A 13,705-nucleotide genomic window follows, 5' to 3' on the forward strand; every position below is an offset into this window, starting at 1 on the left:
AAGAGGTCTTTAAGCAAAATTCGTAACCCGATCTGATTGCACAAATGAACCAGTATAGATGTATAAATGCTAGAAGTACAACAAGAGGCATCATTAGGAAGGATTGCAACCTATGCAACCTGACAAAATCTCAGTGAATCACTATGTTTCTTTTCAGCAAAATGTGACAGCATATTTTAAAAAGGAGTTCTGTACTAGTGGCTGAAATCTTGTTGTGCAGTTATGAAAATGACAAAAATTTTGGAAGCAATTTGCAGTAAGTTAAGAAATCTCCGTAGACACTATCTGTTGCATACTGAGTCAAATGACTTGGCATGCAACAGGTTATATTTTAACTTATAACAATTTGCCTCTAAAAGGTACACTATTTGTGCTATGATGCCACAGGATTTCAGCTAATGAGTTCTAGAGACCTGCCATTACCATTGAAAGCTAGGATATCTAGACTGGAACAGGCATTTAAAGAAAATCTGTTCTTACAGTGTTTTAACTCCAATAGTGTTAACCTCGTGTAACACCTTAATGTCACAAACCTACAGTATAATGAAACTTACAATGGAAGCTTGAGTTTACATTTCAGCAATAAATTACAGATGTGCTAGCAAAGATCCCCCTATCCCATTGTTCAGTTCTCCCTGCTCTGTTGCCTCTGTTTCTTTCTGCTACTGTCAGATGGAAATTGTGGGTTGGAATCAGCTGTCCACCAGGAGAAGATGCTTTACACTACAATGGAGTAGACTGCTCAAGCAGCCTGTGTGTTGGGGGTGGAGATAAGGAGAAATCATCTTCATTTTATTGTATTGTCTTTCCAACAAATTCTGTGGAAGACATTGCTATTCTCTGGGCATGATACGAATAATTTTTGTTGTTTAAACACGAAAATTGCATACAAAGAGGTGGGCTGCAGATATAGATCCACTGATGCCTTGCAACACTCTGTTATTTTTCTTTAAGATACAGAACAAAGATGCAGTTTTGCACACTCATATGGTGGAAACAAAGTGAAATAAATGAATGACTAAATGGATAACATGTAGCGAAATAGCATGCTTTTACAATTAGGCTTTCTGCAACCTGAGGGAGCATTGGTTTTCCAGATATAAGACTAGCATTAACTCTAGTCCCGGCTTTTAAAACAGCTACAGCAGATCTTCACTATAATTATAAACCATTGTGAATCAGTTAAATTTTATGGTTTCACTGCTATGATTTCAGCCAATTCATTCTCGGAGGTGTTGTCAGTGTGCTGTAATGGCATTGTTCTGCACATATTGCAAACCTTCTCACTAGTGGCCCCTGTAGACAGAACATGACAACATCCCATTTAGTTTTTTTTTTAATCTCCAAAGGAAACTTTGACTTGTGGGTAGAACAGTGTGTACAAGTCCTATTTTATGTTCTGTCAACATGGAGGAAGTACATTAACATCAGTTCTTATATATGAAAATCCTTTGTATACTGAATTTCGGGGGGGGGGAACCTCATTCCCATTCATTACGACAAATTTCCTTCAAGAGAAGATGCTGATGATTCCTAGTTCTTCCATTTGCAAACAAAAAAGGAAAGGAAAGGAAGAAAGAAAAATGCAATTAAAAAGAATGGAGTCTTACTGTCAGAATATGGCCTTTATCAAAGGGGTTCTGCTGAATCTTCTTTTTAGCTGTATTACTCACAGCAAGTACCAGAAGGCCTCTCTTTTGCAGGTGTTCAAAGAGTGCACAAATGGATACACTTGGCTCTGGGATGGGAAAGCTTGCCTCCATATTGCTGCCACTGGACATTTATTGTACACACTCAGGGCACTTGAAAAGGACTAAGAATGTTATGTATTCTAAAACTGAGTTGGGAAATCTTTGGCCAACCAGATGACTTCCCACAATTCCAAAGCCTTTCCACATCTCCGACATATATGCCACAGTACTCTGGCCAGAGCAGCCTCAAACCAAATGCAGCCCAAACTAAGCAAACTATTTTAACGCAGGATTGGCAAGAAGAATTACAACCAACAGCATTTGGTTCGCTGAAGCTGTTGCTTAGAGTAGAGAACTTGGCTAGTATCAGTAGGATATCATGGAGTTTGTCCTGAAATAAAGAATTTGTGGACTGCAGGCGAATAGTCTCATCACACTCTGATATGTGCAATGTGCACGAATTTCCTACATGAGCAGGCAACCCATATATACTTGACTGGAGCAATTTGCTTGTGGTGGACAGTGGGATAGTTAATTTTGATTAGACAAATTAGCTTGGTGAGATAAGATATGAGGTTACTTCTGGATAAATAACAGCGCTCTATTGTCTACAGGTCGAATCCTTGGCTCCGGAGCATTTGGGAAAGTAGTTGAAGGAACTGCCTATGGATTAAGCCGGTCACAGCCAGTGATGAAAGTGGCTGTGAAAATGTTGAAGCGTAAGTGTTTTTCAGCTTACAAGTAATCCACGTCATCATCGCTCTGGTTAATGTCAAACCATTAGAATGACTGAAATAGAAGTTGTAAGCCAAACTGATTTGGCGTGGTGTATTTCCCATATGGCAGGATTTTAATTCTTGATATTTGATTCCAACAAGATGTAAAACAAGTACTATCACAAGAAACTATGTTTCCTTTTAAATTTCTCCAGATATACCCTATATATTGTAATACTTTGATCAGTTTATTAATTAAACAATTACTACTGGTTTCAAAGCAAAGTGGGTGCTTCAGTTTTTATCATATCTGTTTGGCAGTAAATGCTACTGGTTTCAAGAGGAGTTTCTTACAGATGAGGATAAGCTATCTCAGCTTTCTTCTTTCCTAGTGACATTTGTTACCTACCAGTGGGTGGATTCTTCCCAGGGCTTGAAATGCAGGGACCACTAACTTCTCCCCTACATTTTCCCCCTCTACTGTCTATCCCATGTAGGTCACCACCTGTCCTCAGTTCATTCCTGCCTTTGCTCATGTGCAGAAGACATGTTTTCCTCTTCTCTTTTCTACTGCTTCTTAGTCCTTTTTTTGCCTGCATCATCTTTTATCTTTCACAAACATCTGTTTTTGCTGCTTGCTCTTTACCTGGACAGTGGAAATCCTTTTTGCCTCAGATTCCCCATTGTCTTAGACCACCATCTCCTCCTGTCTCTTTGGTCTGATGGATACAGCAGGGAGCTGGAGAAGGAAGCCTACTTATTTATAACAAAATTAAGTGTATTAGAATTTGTGGAAGAAAACTGCAGCCACTTGTTTCATCCTGAGAAGTATCTTCTTTGTGAGTCATCCCTCACCAAAGACTTGCTAACAGAGAAATGAGCCTTCTTAATGAGAGATAAAGAATCATGGTGGGGTGGGGAGACATATGGTTTCATGGCACGGCCATACTTCCTCACATCATTAGGTCCCTGGTATAGTTGTTCTTTCCATCAAGCACGAGGCCAGGAGCTAGGCTTTGCTCCTCTGTCCCATCCCTGTGCAGAGAAAAGGCTGGAGGAGTAGACCAATGTCAGCAGGACTTGTAGGTGCTAGATAAAGTCCAGCTGTGGATTCTGATAGGGCTTGCCAGCTTGTCTAAGAGCTTTCAGATTCACATGTACTCTCCCAGTTGGGAAAGGGAACAAGTGGGACATTGGTTAGGCTTGAGTGGGAGAATTTTAGAGGCTCCAGCAAGGGGGATTCTGATTCTCCATGCACCAGATTAGCAGATCCCACTACTTTTCAGCTATTATGAAATTGCAGCCTGACTGAATTCTATATTTGGTGGTAGTGGTGGAACAAGAGAGAAAGATAAATGATTACAACAGCCATCAGAGATCACAAAAGGAAATTTAAATGAGCCTAAAGTTTTCTTTCCCCCAGAAGAAATTTCTGAGAACACTGATACAGCTTTATTTCATCAGCCCTCTTAGGTTGAAGTGAAGGTTCCATGTCCAGGGACTCTTTTCAGCCGCACACCGCCCTACATGCTCCTTCCAAAAGGCTTAGTTTAGAAGATCAAACAATAGTAGCAGCTATTTCTGAGGGTCTGGTAAAATAAACAACAACAAAAGTGCTCTCATAAACAATATGGTTGTGCTTCTTCTTCTTCTCTTCGTCCTGAGGGTAGCAAAGGAAGGGGAGAGTTCAAAATCTTTCTCCAGTATGAACACCTCATACCTGCTCACCTTAATTCATCTGAAAAATAAATCTGATTCCCCTCCACCCTGAAGTCCTTGAAAAATGAAAGGAAAATTCTCAAGACCAAAAAGACCTAGCCTTTGACTACAAAACTACTAGAATCGGAGACACTGCATTCCCCCATTCCCATCTTCTGAGGAAGAGGGGTCTGATCATCGGAACATTTCAAAACATTAAATCATCAAATGGATCAGACATTGTAACTTTTCTCTATCCAAGGCCTTGTCACCTCCAGGGTTATGTCTTTACTGTTTGAAACTCACCTTCTCTTGAGAACCACACCTCTTCCCACCTCTTCCCATAAACCAGAGCGCCATAGAAAGTTGTTCTTTTTTCAACGCCTTCTGACAATATAACTATCCTTCCCTCATAGTAGAAACTGTCTGGAGAATTGTTCTCAGAACCAAGCCTTGTTTCATTCTGAAGGTCAGTTCACTATTTCATGGGTCTCAGGAGTTTCTTCTTCCATTTTGTCCCATACCTACCGTGTTTCCCCCAAAATAAGACAGGGTCTTATATTAATTTTTGCTCCAAAAATGCATTAGGGATTATTTTGAGGGGATGTTTTATTTTACAGTCATGTCATCTTCTTCTAGTTGCTGCACAATGCTGCACAATTGTGGAGGGTGGGGTTTCACTTAACCGGGGCTTATTTTTGGGGTAGGGCTTATATTACAAGCATCATGAACAAGTCATATTAGGGCTTATTTTCAGGTTAGGTCTTATTTTCGGGGAAACAGGATAGTTAACTTTTGGAATGGAAGCTAGAGGGCAGAGTTGCACTGAAAGCATATGAAACAGATGGCATATTTGAATCATTTCAGAAGGGGAAGGAACTGTCCAACCCTGTGAAAGCCCACTGGATTAAGGCTTTAATTGTTCTTGCTTAGGAGTCCTCTCAGCGAGCCACTCCACTAAAGCAGCTGCCACATTGTCTGTACTCTGTGAATACATTCATAACAGAGACTTGCTGAGTAGTCATTTGTTTCATAATAATAATAATAATAATTTATTGTCATTGTAAGTATATACACATACAACGAAATTCATCAGAAGACATCAGATGTATGTCCATGACACAAGACATTCGCTAATTGACACCAAGGTGGTCATTAGAAACAGAGCCTTTGAGCACAGTGTATCCCCTTCTTGAGACAACTACTTACTCCTCTCAGGATGCTACATAATTATTTCACATCCACATTTGCTGCTGGTTATCTCCTGTGCCAAAGATTAGGCCATGGGTATTTATTGTTTTGCATATGCACATTAGAGACAAACCACACCATATAAATAGATGGCTACCCTCACTAGTCCATTTTTTAAATCAAGGTACAGTGGCGCCCCGCAAGACGGGCGCTCCATTTGATCATGAAATCGCACAAAAGCGATCACAAAACAATGTTCCCTATGGGGGAATTTCACTTTGCAATGATCGGTTCCCTGCTTCGGGAACCGATCATCGCAATGCAATGATTTTTTAACAGCTGATCAGCGGTTTCAAAATGGCCACCGGGTAAACAAAATGGCCGCCTGCTGTGTTTTCACATGGATTCCTCGCTGCACAGGCAGCGAAAATGGCTGCGCTATGGAGGATCTTCGCTGGATGGTGAGTTTGAAGCCCCCAGGAACACATTAATCCGGTTTTAATGCGTTTCTATGGGCTTTTAAAAATTGCATTGTGACGTTTTCGTTCTACAGCGATTTCGCTGGAACGAATAAATGTCGTAATGTGAGGCACCACTGTACTCACACTGGCCATGAAATGCAACTGGGAAGGAAGAACCTACAGAAGACAAGGACGATGCCAAAAACGGACACCCCCCAAAAAAACCCCAGAAAACCAAACCTGAAACCTTCAAGCCATGTAACACCAATTCCCTGATTTTCAGATCATGTGTATTTTATGTATTCATGCACACTTCTTCATTAGCAATTTGAATTCACATACATGCACACGTGTACGTGTGCACACACTTCACTTTTGAAGTATCTTCCTACCAAATAATGCTTTGCCAAATGTATTTCATATAAATGTGCTTACTTATAAATGTCTCCTCTCCTAAAACATGCATTTTTAATGCACAAATTTTTGCATTGGGATTTACATTGTTGAATTAAGAGAAATGTGAAATCTGAAGCATATTGGATTATATACATTCTGTGCATTAGCCTGGGAATCAGAATTAATCATGATCGAACCTCTTAGCCTTCCTTACTCAGAAAATAACATAATAAAAAAAGAACCATTTGGGAACATTAGAAGACAATGATCTATAAGTGGGTAATACCTTAATCAAGGCCATCCAGACTTCTGTAAAAGCCTGAAAGTTTTCAAGTTTACTTGGTGGTATAAACAATTTCCCAGTCCTCTAAGATGATTCTGGAGGTGTACTGGGAGGTGCAGAAGCAAGGGTTGCCCTGCCCCTCACATCTGCTGATGGAAGTAGTTGTTTCACCTTGTCCACGACACTTAGAAGGATCTAAGGATGCCACCTTCAGAGGAGATACAATATAATCCTCATGAAGAGGTCAGTTTTAGAATGCCCGTAATTCATAAATAAATAAAAGTAGTTTTTGACCTAATCTGATTTTTGTGTTTCAAATCCCTCAGAGCTTTTAAAGACATCACAAGCTTTTCATTTAAAAGGCTTGACTCACATAGCAGCAGAACTGGGAAATCTGCAACTCCTCTTACAAAATGTATATGGTACCAACTGCGTCACAGTAGATTAATCTCAATTATGTTTGAACTGGCTTGTCTTCAATTAGATTGATGTTTATATAGTCTGATTCAAAAACCAACACAGTTAAAATGTCAAATGAATCTCTACTGTACAAATGCACCATTACTTTTTGTTATATAAGACATATATTTGATAAAAATCTATTTCTTTTTAAAGTTGTTTTTCTCCTTAAAAAATCTCTGCCCCACAAAGTTCTCCAGACCCATACAAACACTGGAGGCCATTCACAAGAAGGTCATGGGCCAGCAAGATCTCTATCTCTGTTCAATGCTATTATTGTTAAAATATGCATATAATTCTAATTAGCTGTCCCACTTATTTTCCCTGTAGCCACTGCACGATCCAGTGAAAAACAGGCTCTCATGTCTGAATTAAAGATAATGACCCATCTTGGACCTCACTTGAACATAGTTAACCTGTTAGGAGCCTGTACAAAATCAGGTAGGTTTGCCTTATAGCGGTGTCACTGTTGTAAAATTGTAAACCGATGGGTACTTGATGTCCTGCTGTTTTGGCCCCACAGGTAGGTAGTTCATAATCAGTTGTGTCAAAAAGGTAGCTGTTTGACTAGGAGGCTCTTGATATTCCTACATCATAATTCTACAAATGATTTATCTAAGTAATATAAATGTCTGCCTGCCATAGCCACCATTGGATCTAATATGGCTTTCAGACCTTTTTTGACCCTACAAACTGTGGTTAGCCATGGATGGATGCCCATCAGGATGGCTATCAAATACCTGGCAAGTCACAATTCATATTTGTGAAGGCTTCGGGATTTCTTTTTATATGTTGATGTGTGGGATGTCATAATGGAAGCCCTGGATCATTGTTACGAGAGCCAAACAGTTGCATAGTAGGGTAGATAGTCCAGAGATTTGTTCTCATTATCAGAGCTGGGCTCTTCACACCAAACCCCTCTCTGGGTGTCCCCCCCCCCAATTTTTCTTCATTACAGCAGCCAGATTGATATTCATTGAGTTGTCACTATTATTATTATTTGTGCACAGACAGAGAGCCAAAACTGTGAAGGCAGCAACCTTCTTGTTAATCTTAGGTCTTTTCTCACCATTCTCTGAAGATGATCCTAGCAAGAAGCTTTTTTTTAAAAAAAAATTTTTTTTTTCTTTCTTTCATACCGTGATCAGGTCCAATATACATCATAACAGAATACTGCTTTTATGGAGACTTGGTGAACTACCTACATAAAAATAGGGACAACTTTCTGAACCGATATCCTGAGAAGACCAAGAAGGATCTGGACATCTTTGGGATGAACTCAGCCGATGAAAGTACTCGGAGGTACTGTAGTATTTAATTTCTAAGGTCATCAGTTGGTCCACATTCAAAGTGTGACACAGAACTATAGTTAATTTGCAGATTCATTACCATATGCCTAAGGCAGGTTGCATAACAATGGCAAGCATGAGCATTATAGAAGTGCCAAGCTAATGGCTAAGTTTTGTGATAGGATGGTGAGATACTTTGCAAAAATTGCAGTCTCCCTGTCTCAGCAAGCATAAGTAGTAAGGTGAGCATGCTTCTTTCTGAAGGTGCCTCAGCAAGATGTTTTCATTGAGCACCAATTCTGCAGGGCACTCTCAATGCTCACCAACACTTCCCTAGTTTTTCCCAAGGAAAGTGCCAGTGAGGAGAGTGAATGCTAGGGTCCCACTGCCTGCAGTCAGGATTTTTTTTAATGTGCCAATTTTGACACTCATTTACTTTGGTCATAAAGCTGCCAAAAGATCCATAACCTTCCTCCCAACTTTGAATCATCTCCCAATCACTGGGACAATATCTTCAAAGTTGGCAGAAAGACTGAGAGTTCATCATTGTTACTGGAGGACAATGCCATCTTAGCACAGTGAATGGAACTGTTGACATTTGCAGATAGTCTCCTTATTTCTTTCTAAGTACACTTTGAGCATTTTGGAAATAAAGTCTGAAATCGAATAGCAAGTAGGAAGTAAGCCATAAGAAAGTCCATTGAATCAGTGGTGATTTCATGAATCAACTGCTATGAAAGTTCAATTGATTTAACGGGACTGCTCTCGCTGCCACTGTCTACAGTGTTTTGCACTGTATCTTGTACTCTATTCTGTGACCGACAAAAGTAGAGAGGTGAACAGGGTGTGGAAGAGTCATAAATCCCATTCTGTACATATTTCTTTATAACATGGTTGTGTTTTTATTCTAGTTATGTAATCCTATCCTTCGAAAACAATGGTGAATATATGGACATGAAACAAGCAGAGACAACACAATATGTGCCGATGCTAGAAAGGAAAGATAGATCAAAATATTCTGACATCCAAAGATCACTTTATGATCGACCAGCTTCATATAAGAAGAAATCCCTATCAGGTAAGTTTAGGTGTAGGGGAATATTTATCTTTGAAAGTATAACTTAATTTATTCTAAACAATATATGTTTCTGCTAAAAACCAACTTGCGTAGTTAGCTACCTTTTGGGAGATTTCTTGACTTCTTTTTCAAAGTGGGTGCTTTAATTAGTTACAGTACTGAAGGTTAGAGAATCATAGAGTACTTGAGTTGGAAGGGGCCTAGTAAGCCATCAAGCCCAACCCCAGCTCTCAGAGCAGGAATCTAAATCAAAGCAGATCTGACAGATGGGTGTCCCATTTTCTCTTGAATGCCTCCTGTGTTGGAGCAACCAGCTTCATGTAAGTTCTCCTACTTCATTATTTTCTTTAATACAATCATAATTCTCCACTGAACTGCAATAACTTTGCAGGGTAGGAAGGGGGGGGATAGATATCACATGCCTAACTTCCAATTTGGTTTACTCCTCTTTCTTTTGGCTCTTAAAGTGAGAAAGGACACTGGAAAATCCATCTGCAAAGCTTCTCTGTCACACCTAGTTTTGCCTTAATATCCATAATATTGTCTGGCTCTTTTATGAGCCAAAATCTATTGCTTATGTGATTGCCCCAATTTTTGTTTCTCTGGTCAGACTGTAGTGAATGCATGCTCTTATGTTCAAATGCCCACTTATTCAGAAACATCCCGGAGGATCACAGCTTGTGCCCATTTTGTCCAAAGGGCGCAATTCTTTTTCCCAGCATGGATGACTTTTGGTCCATATTTCACTTTAGGCCAAATAGACACAGAAGGTTTCAAGCATGGGTGCAGATTCTGTCTTGCAACCTAGCCAGCTTTTCAAGGTTGGCAACAGTATGTTCAACTGCAATCTGAGCTACTGCTAATTTATCCCAAGCAAAAATTTATTTCTGAGCTACTTAAAACCATAACACAGTGTTCCAGGGACAATACTGGTTTTATTTATCTTGAGGAAGCCAGTATCCTCCAACTTAAATGAAATGAGAACTAAAAGCATACTAGAAATATGCACTGAGTATTAGGGTAGCCCAATCCTGATTCTAATGGAAACACTTGGCAATATGGTTAAGAAATGATATTCCCTTAAGTGGTGAAAGACCTGTTTGTCCTAGACTATATTTTTCTTCACCCTCCCGCATAGTGTTCCAGTGTGCTTTGTGTTGTAATTCATCACTGCAAGGTAAACACAAATTTAATTTGCAAGTCAGATGGATGAAACAAGCCTCTGTAAGGAAATCCTGTTGTAAGAGGCCAAACATGATCATCATAGGTGGTGTGCAATCCTCTTAACATTTAGTTCGACCCCAAGAAAATGTTTGTTTGTTTAAAAATAAAAAGAGGATGCAAAGTCATTTTAGGTACAGTATTTTCCTACTAGGTTGCTGTTGTTGTTACATACCATCAAGTTGTTGCTGACTCACCACAACTATATGAATTAATGACATCTGAAAGGTCTCATTAACTGTCTTTCTTTGCTCCAGAGACTAAAGGCTATGGCTTTATTTATAAATTCAGTCCATCTCATTTTAGTTCATCCTCTTTTCCTGCTGCCTTCCATTCCCCCCAGCCTTATAGTCTTTTCCAGTAAACCTTGTCTTTTCTGTATATGTCCACTGTGTGATAATATCAGTTTAGTCATTTTAGCTTCTAGTGAAAGTTCAGGCTTGATTTGATCTTGAACTAATTGATTTATGTTTCTGCTGGTCTGCATCTCTCTCTCCCAATGCTACATTTCGAATGAATTGATTTTCCCACTGTAGTATGCAGTGCATGGGGAATTTGTATCTGGTTGAGTCCTCATTTCTGTGGAACAAGCAGAGGAGCTTTCTTTAAAACAACAGAGTGCTTGTATCAATAAATACTCATAAGTTAAAATCACCACTGGAATGGGAGGACATATACCTTCCCTTTCCCCTTTCCATGATAATGACCAAAGGTGGTTTGTGGCCGAAGCTTAGGTGAGACCTCCTCTCACACCATGGACCACCTGTTACAGTGACAACACTTGACTGATGTAAAGAGAACTAGTCAGTGCAATGTTATTGTTAAGCCTGTTTACAGTTAGTGTCACATGTGAAATTGGCACGTGTTTTTTTTTAAAAAACATCTGTAATCATCAAAATTGGAACATCTGGCTATACTTTTTCTTTTAAGAGTTATTCCCGGCAGCTAACTCTCAAGCAATGGGCAAAGTACTGAATTGAGGGTTAGTGGATGCCATATGGCTAACTCATCCCTTTTACTGCTCTTTTACAGAGAAATCCAACCCATGGCTTCTTTGGTTTCTGAACCTGATCCTTTTCCAGACCCAGGTTTCCTTGGTACAGACTAGTCCACTATAATTTAGTCACTGGTCCAATGGAAGGGATTGAATAACCAGACTTTAGTCTTTTTTCCTACTGTCATTTCAAGGGCAAAATAAGAGCTGCTGCCATAGAATCGTTGGTGCTTTGATGGCATGGCATAAACCCCCAATGAATACTTTACCAAAGAATACAACTGTGCTCAGCAAAGCTAAAAAGGATTATCATGGATTTAAAAACTGGACAAGATGTGCCATTTCTAAATGACTGCTTTGGGCTTAAACCACAAGTAGAATAAAGTTAAAACAACAACAACAACAAGCTGTATATTATGCGGGTGGTACCTTTCTAATCTTACAGTTTCTGGAGAAAAGTCTATAATCAAAAGAGAAATAAAAGCTATATTTTAGATTTGGATCTTTCTTTTTTTAAAGAGACACGGATTGATGTGAATATACTGTACAAAGGAGTCACTTGTTTTGCAGAAAGATTTTGGAGAAACACGTTGTGCCGTGGAGGCTTGAGAGGAATGAATGACCATTAGACTCACGTAGGAAAACAACAGCAGCATTTGTTTGGGAACCTACAGTATCTATTTAAGGGGAAGCAGTCTTCAGTTATGTCAGAGGGCTGATCTGCTTATTTTCTCAATGTCTGTGACCTGAAAAATGTCCCACATTGATTTGTGTGCACCTCCTTAAACACGGAAACAAACTGACTGTTGGATTTAGCCTTCAAGGCATTTTCCCTTCACAAATATTGTCATTTATTTCTCCTTCTCTCTACACAACAAGATGTCAAAAATCTCCTTTCAGATGACAATTCAGAAGGCCTCAGTTTGCTGGACCTACTAAGCTTCACTTACCAAGTGGCTCGAGGAATGGAGTTCTTAGCATCTAAAAATGTGAGTGTCCACTAGAGTGGTTTTATAATTTCTATTCAAATGTAAGTCTAAATTCCATGGGGCTTGCTTTCATGTGCTTCCATGTACAAGAGGAAAACATGAAGAATTTTTTTTTTCTAATGTTAAACAATGTCTGTTTATGGGAGCTTTTAAAGTTATTTCATAAAAGAAACAGCAAACAAATACTATGATGGTTCTCAAACACACAAAATGCAAGAGATTATTCATTATGTTGATCTGTTTAATTTATTTCATCCATAGCCTTTGGTTCCAGAGTAGTGTCCAGAACATTAACATTCAACATAAAAACTATCCTCCAGTCCTTTCAAAACAATAACATTGTTTTATTATACAAGGTTTTGATTAGAATGAAGATAAAAATTAAAGCAGCTGTTCTCAACAGGGTGCTTTTCAGAATCAAAGGGATTAAATTACAACTCCAGAAATGTTACCATGGTGCCATCCAGACATATGCTATGATCTTCTGCACTGACTGGCAAAGGCTGCATCACCAAATAGGGATACCAGTTCCTTCCTTGAAGAAGACATTGCTGGGAAACTACAGAAAGAGAGAGTTGTTACATCTGGCTGGCCGCTGTGTGAAGCAGGATGTTAAAGAAGACAGAGTTCTGGTCTGATCATAAGAGGCCTGATGCCAAAGTAACAGCTGCTGCACCTCCTCTTTTCTGGAGCACTTCCTCTCCTTCCCCTTCCTGCTGTAACCAAGAGGATCTTCAGTTTTGCTCCCCCAGCAGGAAGGAAAGCAAGGAGAGCAAGAGGACCAATTGTCGTCAGAAGTGTTTTAAGGTTCATGGGGTGGGAGGTGTCAAGGTGGTCGGGGTATGTAGAATGCTACTTTCCAATTTTTTTATCATTATTTTTCTTTTACTTTTTTACTCCTGATTGGGCAAAGACATTTCTATGCTCTTTTTTTTCAACATTGTCTGGAAAGCTATTGTTTTGTTATTGAATTACATAGGTATCTAAGTTAAAATCAAATGTTTGTTGTAACATGTCACATTGTTTAGGTATCAATTTTGGGTGAGGATCCACATAATCCTACATGTCAGTTCTGAGATGAGAGCATAGTTCCAAAAAGTGCATCCAGTTGTGAATTTGTTCCCAAAGATATTGAAAAGGCTAATAGTTACTATGATCCAGGCTCCATGATCACTGCAGATGGTGACAGTAGCCACAAAATTAAAAGACGCCTGCTTCTTGGGAGGAATGCGATGACAA

The 13,705-nt window shown here is 39.4% G+C and overlaps 1 protein-coding gene across 5 annotated transcripts in view; it reads left to right on the forward strand.

Annotated features, from left to right (window-relative positions):
- PDGFRA (platelet derived growth factor receptor alpha) overlaps positions 1-13,705 on the forward strand; it is a 66,772-nt gene that overhangs the window by 37,958 nt on the left and 15,109 nt on the right. For 4 of the 5 annotated variants that reach the window (XM_073001253.2, XM_078394676.1, XM_073001251.2 and 1 more), the window contains exons 13-17: positions 2,306-2,410; positions 7,226-7,336; positions 8,044-8,197; positions 9,096-9,262; positions 12,357-12,466. In XM_073001253.2, the coding sequence (XP_072857354.2) occupies positions 2,306-2,410; positions 7,226-7,336; positions 8,044-8,197; positions 9,096-9,262; positions 12,357-12,466 (647 nt within the window). The remainder of the gene's footprint in view (positions 1-2,305; positions 2,411-7,225; positions 7,337-8,043; positions 8,198-9,095; positions 9,263-12,356; positions 12,467-13,705) is intronic. The other variant, XM_020792507.3, reaches the window with a different exon arrangement.

The sequence above is a fragment of the Pogona vitticeps genome, chromosome 5, assembly GCF_051106095.1.
Source record: "Pogona vitticeps strain Pit_001003342236 chromosome 5, PviZW2.1, whole genome shotgun sequence".
Classification (NCBI taxonomy): domain Eukaryota; kingdom Metazoa; phylum Chordata; class Lepidosauria; order Squamata; family Agamidae; genus Pogona; species Pogona vitticeps.